This window comes from Ursus maritimus, unplaced genomic scaffold (assembly GCF_017311325.1).
Source record: "Ursus maritimus isolate PB19 unplaced genomic scaffold, ASM1731132v1 scaffold_2, whole genome shotgun sequence".
Taxonomy (NCBI): Eukaryota; Metazoa; Chordata; class Mammalia; order Carnivora; family Ursidae; genus Ursus; species Ursus maritimus.
This window is the reverse complement of record NW_024424452.1, coordinates 77543047-77549046: the sequence shown is the minus strand read 5'-3', so window position 1 is coordinate 77549046 and position 6000 is coordinate 77543047. Positions and strand designations below refer to the sequence as shown.

At 38.9% G+C, this 6000-nt stretch overlaps 1 protein-coding gene across 1 annotated transcript in view; it reads left to right on the top strand.

The window, feature by feature from the left end:
- Window positions 1–1320: 1320 nt before the first annotated feature.
- Window positions 1321–6000, top strand: part of ANKRD45 (ankyrin repeat domain 45) — a 44205-nt gene continuing 39525 nt past the window's right edge. The window contains 1 exon segment of the mRNA XM_008696451.2: window positions 1321–1673. Within this exon segment, the coding sequence (XP_008694673.2) occupies window positions 1328–1673 (346 nt within the window). The 5' untranslated portion in view covers window positions 1321–1327.

The window sequence follows — 6000 nt, the reverse complement described above, 5'->3', positions numbered from 1 at the left end:
TTCTTCATGTCTTATGATACTTAGCACTTATTACCTTTTGTGCATGTCATATTTTCTCCCTTAAAATAGTAAGTCGTTGAGGGCAGGAAATAAATTTGGTTCTTCTTTGTAATTTACATAGTGCCTACACAGCACTTGGTACATTAGTAAGCTTTCAGTAAGCATCACTGAATGAATAATTCTGTCTAAATGTCAGTGCCTAGGTTTTAAAGTTTTAATCTGGCTCCAATAATCCCTCTGTATTTTTCACTTTTCCCCAACATGGACCCTTGTTTAGGCAGGTGAATCTCTTTAGCATTCTCTTTCAATCTTTTCCTAATAAATTTAGCCACATTGATCTGTTTCTTCTGTTCCTGTTGAATTTACTGTTTATATTACACATTCAGCATTTTAGTGTATATTCAGGCAGTGTGCACAATTGATTGCATGGATGAAGTGTCCTATTTTATGATTATTTTCAACCATTTAAGTACTTTTTTTTCAAGTCTACCATTCGATGATGTTTATTAAATTTATAGGGTTGTGTGATCATCACCATACTTGTTTTAGAGACTTTCCATCCCCCTGGCAGTTCTCCTGTGCCTATTTCTGGGGGCTGTCCCCACCCCCAGCTCATGACAACCACTAATTTGCTTTCTGTTTCTATAAATATGCCTCGGAACATTTTGCGTCAATGAAATCCTACAATGTGTCTTTTACGTCTGGCTTCCCTCACTTTTCATGGTGTCTTTGAGGTTCATCCAAGCTGTAGCATGTTTGAGCAGTTTGTCCCTTTTTATTGTCAAATAAAATCCCATTCTAAGGCTATACCAAGTTGTGTTCATCCATTCACTAATTGAACATTTGGATTGTTTTGAGTTTTTTGGCGATCATGAACAATGCTGCTGTGAGCATTCACGTATAAGTCTTTGTGCAGACGAATCTTTTCATTTCTCCTGAATAGACACCCAGTAATGGAACTGTTGTGTTGTATGTTACACTAATGCTTAGCTTTTGAAGAAACTGCCACACCATTTTCCAAAATGGCTGCGCCATCTTTCATCCCCATCTCACCAGCGCATGAGGGTAAAGTTCTCCCACAGGCCTGCCAAACTTTTTGTCTTTTTGATGATAGCCATGCCAATAGGTATATTGCCAGTTAGGTATCCCATGGTGGTTTTGATTTGCATTTCCCTAATGAACCAGTTAAGTATTTTTATCCCATCTATATTGTCAGTTGACTGAAGAAATAAGCAGATAAACAAATATTGATTTGTTTGCTTAGATTATTATTATTTTTTGAGTAATTACTATTACTTTTTCTTGGCCTTAGGTATTTTTGGAGTTAATGGAGCCAGAAGGACCTCCAGAATCAGAGAGTTCAGAAAAATCAGTATTTTTCTCACAGCAAGAAGATGATGAAGAAGAAGAAGATGAAGAAGAAGTGAAAGAACCAGAGGAAACAGTCACTCTTAATCCTCTCTTACAACCTGCTCTCACAGGGGATGTAGAAGGTTTGCAGAAGTTTTTTGAGGATCCTGAGAACCCTCATCATGAACAGGCCATGCAGCTACTCTTGGAAGAAGACATCGTTGGGAGAAATTTGTTGTATGCTGCTTGTATGGCTGGGCAAAGTGATGTGATTAGAGCTTTGGCAAAATATGGTGTGAATCTGAATGAAAAAACCACCAGAGGTATTTTGTCTTTTTTCTCTCATTGATATTACTTATGACTACCTAAAGATGCTATGTACCATCTCTAGTTGGATAAAGTTGATGTGCCTGCTTTATGTCTTACATATATATGTATACATATGCATGAATGTGTGAGTATGTGTATGCATGTTGGTATAGTATATCATAGAAGTTAAGTACACATTCACTCTTTTTTTTTGAGAGAGAGAGCCTGCATGTGCAGGTGTGAGTGGGGGTGGGGAGAGAGAACTTTTTTTAATTTAAATTCAATTTAATTAACATATTATATTGTTAGTTTCAGAAGTAGAATTTAGTGATTCATCAGTTGCATATAACATCCAGTGCTCATTACATCACTGCCCTCCTTAATGCCCATCACCCAGTTACCCCACTCCCCCACCTCCTTCCCCTCCAGCAACCTTCAGTTTGTTTCCTAGATTTAGAGTCTCTTATGCTTTGCCTCCCTCTCTGTTTTCATCTAATTTTATTTTTCTTTCCCTTCCCCCTATGTTCCTCTGTTTTGTTTCTTAAATTCCACATATGAGTGAAATCATATGGTATTTGTCTTTCTCTGTCTGACTTATTTCCCTTAGCATAATACCCTCTAGTTCCATCCACATTGCTGCAAATGGCAAGATTTCATTCCTTTTGATGGCTGAGTAATATTCCACTTTATATATCCACCACAACTTCTTTATCCATTTGTCTGTCAATGGACATCTGGGCTCTTTCCATATTTTGGCTATTTGTGGGCATTGCTGCTATAAACATTGGGGTGCATGTGCCCCTCAAATCACTTTGTTTGTATCCTTTGGATAAATATCTAGTAGTGCAATTGTTGGTCACAGGATAGCTCTATTTTTTTAAAAGATTTTATTTATTTATTTATTCGATAGAGAGAGAGATAGAGAGAGCATGAGCCAGGGGGAGAGCCAGAGGGAGAAACAGACTCCCCACTGAGCAGGGAGCCCAACATGGGGCTCCATCCAGGAACCCTATCATGACCTGCCGAAAGCACACTCTTTTTTATTTACTTATTTATTTTTCCGAAAGCACACTCTTAACTGACTGAGCCACCCAGGTGCCCTGAGTAGCTCTATTTTTAACTTTTTGAGGAACCTCCATACTGTTTTCCAGAGTGGCTGTACCAGTTTGCATCCCCACAAACAGTGTAAGAGAGTTCCCCTTTCTCCGCATCCTCGCAAACATCTGTCATTTCCTGACTTGTTAATTTTAGCCATTCTGACTGGTGTGAGGTGGTATCTCATTGTGGCTTTGATTGATATTTCCCTGATGCGAAGTGATGCTGAACATTTTTTCATGTGTCTATTGGACATTGTTATGTATTCTCTGGAGAAATGTCTGTTCATGTCTTCTGCGCATTTCTTGATTGGATTTTTTTGTTTTTTGGGTGCTGAGTGTGATACTTTTTTTTTTTAATAGATTTTGGATACTAGCCCTTTGTCTGATAAGACATTGCAAATATTTTCTCCCATTCTGTAGGTTGCCTTTTAGTTTTGTCAACTATTTCCCTTGCTGTGCAAAAGCTTTTTATCTTGATGAAGTCCCAGTAGTTCATTTTTGCTTTTGTTTCTCTTGCCTTTGGAAACGTGTCTAGCAAGAAGTTGCTGTGGTCAAGGTCAAAGAGGTTGCTACCTGTGGGGCGCCTGGGTGGCTCAGTCGTTAAGCGTCTGCCTTCGGCTCAGGGCGTGATCCCGGCGTTCTGGGATCGAGCCCCACATCAGGCTCCTCTGCTGTGAGCCTGCTTCTTCCTCTCCCACTCCCCCTGCTTGTGTTCCCTCTCTCACTAGCTGTCTCTATCTCTGTCAAATAAATAAATAAAATCTTTAAAAAAAAAAAAAACAACAAAGAGGTTGCTACCTGTGTTCTCTAGGATTTTGATCGATTCCTAGCTCACATTTAGGTCTTTCATCCTTTGAGTTTATTTTTGTGTATGGTGTAAGAAAGTGGCCCTGTTTCATTTTTCTGCATATGGCTGTCCAATTTTCCCAACACCATTTGTTGAAGACACTGTCTTTTTTCCATTGGATATTCTTTTTTTTTTTTTTTAAGATTTTATTTATTTATTTATTTATTTGACAGAGATAGAGACAGCCAGTGAGAGAGGGAACACAAGCAGGGGGAGTGGGAGAGGAAGAAGCAGGCTCCTAGCGGAGGAGCCTGATGTGGGGCTCGATCCCAGAACACCGGGATTACACCCTGAGCCGAAGGCAGACGCTCAACCGCTGTGCCACCCAGGCGCCCCTCCATTGGATATTCTTTACTGCACTGTTGAAGATTAGTTGACCAGAGAGTTGAGGGTCCATTTCTGGGTTCTCTATTCTGTTGTTCTCTATTGTCTATTCCATTGACCTATGCATCTGTTTTTGTGCCAGTACCATACTATCTGGATGATTACAACTTTGTAAAAGGCGAAAGATTTATGCGATCTGAAGAGAAACCAGAGTATGGATGATTACAACTTTGTAACACAACTCGAAGTCCAGAATTGTGATGCCTCCAGCTTTGGTTTTCTTTTTCAACATTCCTTTGACTATTTGGGGTCTTTTCTGGTTCCATACAAATTTTAGGATTGTTTGTTCTAGCTCTGTGAAAAATGTTGATGGTATTTTGATAGGGATTGCATGGAATATGTAGATTGCTTTGGATAGCATAGACATTTAACAATATTTGTTCTTCCAATCCATGAGCATGGAAAGTTTTTCCATTTTTTTGCTTCTTCCTCAATTTCTTTCATAAGTGTTCTGTAGTTTTCAGAGTACAGATCCTTTACCTGTTTGTTTAGGTTTATTCCTAGGTATCTCGTTGTTTTTGGTGAAATTGTAAATGGGATTCATTCCTTGATTTCTCTTTCTTCTGCCTCATTGTTAGTGTATAGAAATGCAACTGACTTCTGTGCACTGATTTTATATCCTGCAACTTTGCTGAATTCCTGTGTCAGTTCTAGCAATTTTTTGCTGGAATCTTTTGGGTTTTCTACATAGAGCATCATGTTGTCTTCTAGGAGTGAAAGTTTGACTTCTACATTTTTAATTTGGATGCTTTTTATTTCTTTTTGTTGTATGATTGCTGAGGCTAGGACTTCTGGTACTATGTTGAGCAACAGTGATGAGAGTGGACATCCCTGTCGTGTTCCTGACCTTAGGGGAAAAGCTCTCAGTTCTTCCCCATCAAGGATGATATTCACTGTGGGTTTTCATATATGGCTTTTATGATATTGAGGTATGTTCCCTCTATCCCTACACTGTGGAGAGTTTTGCTCAAGAAAGGATGCTGTGTTTTGTCAAATGCTTTTTTTCTGCGTCTATTGAGAGGATCATATGGTTCTTGACCTTTCTTTAATTAATGTGGTGTTTCACGTTGATTGATTTGCAGATGTTGAATCACCGTGCAGCCCAGGAATAAATCCCACTTGGTCGTGGTGAATAATCCTCTTAATGTTTTTTTAGCTAGTATCTTGGTGAGAATTTTTGCATCCATGCTCATCAGGGATATTGGTCTATAATTCTCCTTTTTGGTGGGGTCTTTATCTGGTTTTGGGATCAGGGTAATGCTAGCCTCATAGAATGAGTTTAAAAGTTTTCCTTCTCTTTCTGTTTTTTGAAACAATTTCAGAATAGGTATCAATTCTTCGAATGTTTGATAGAATTCCCCTGGAAAGCCCTCCAGCCTTGGACTCTTGTTTGTTGGGAGATTTTTGAAATTGACTCATTCAATTTCTTTGTTGGTTATGAGTCTGTTCAGGTTTTCTATTTCTTCCTGTTTCAGTTTTGGTAGTTTATATGTTTCTAAGAATGTATCCATTTTTCCAGATTGCATAATTTGTTGACATATAATTGCTTATAATCTCTTATAATTGTTTGTATTTCTTTGGTATTTGTTGTGATCTCTCCTCTTTCATTCATGATTTTATTTATTTGGGTCCTTTCTCTTTTTGATAAGTCTGGCTAGGAGTTTATTGATCTTTTTTTTTTTTTTTTAAGATATTATCTGAGAGAGGGAGACAGAGACAGAGCAGGAGGCAGAGGGAGAGGGAGAAGCATGAGCAGAGAGGGAGACAGAGACAAAGCAGGAGGCAGAGGGAGAGGGAGAAGCAGTCTCCCTGGGAGCCTGACGCAAGGCTCGATCCCAGGACCCTGGGATCATGACCGGAGCCAAAGGCAGATGCTTAACCCCTGAGCCACCCAGGTATCCCAGAGATTATCAATCTTATTAATTCTTTCAAGGAACCAGATCCTAGTTTTGTTGATCTGTTCTACTATTTTTTTATTTCTATATCATTGATTTCTGCTCTAATCTTTATTTT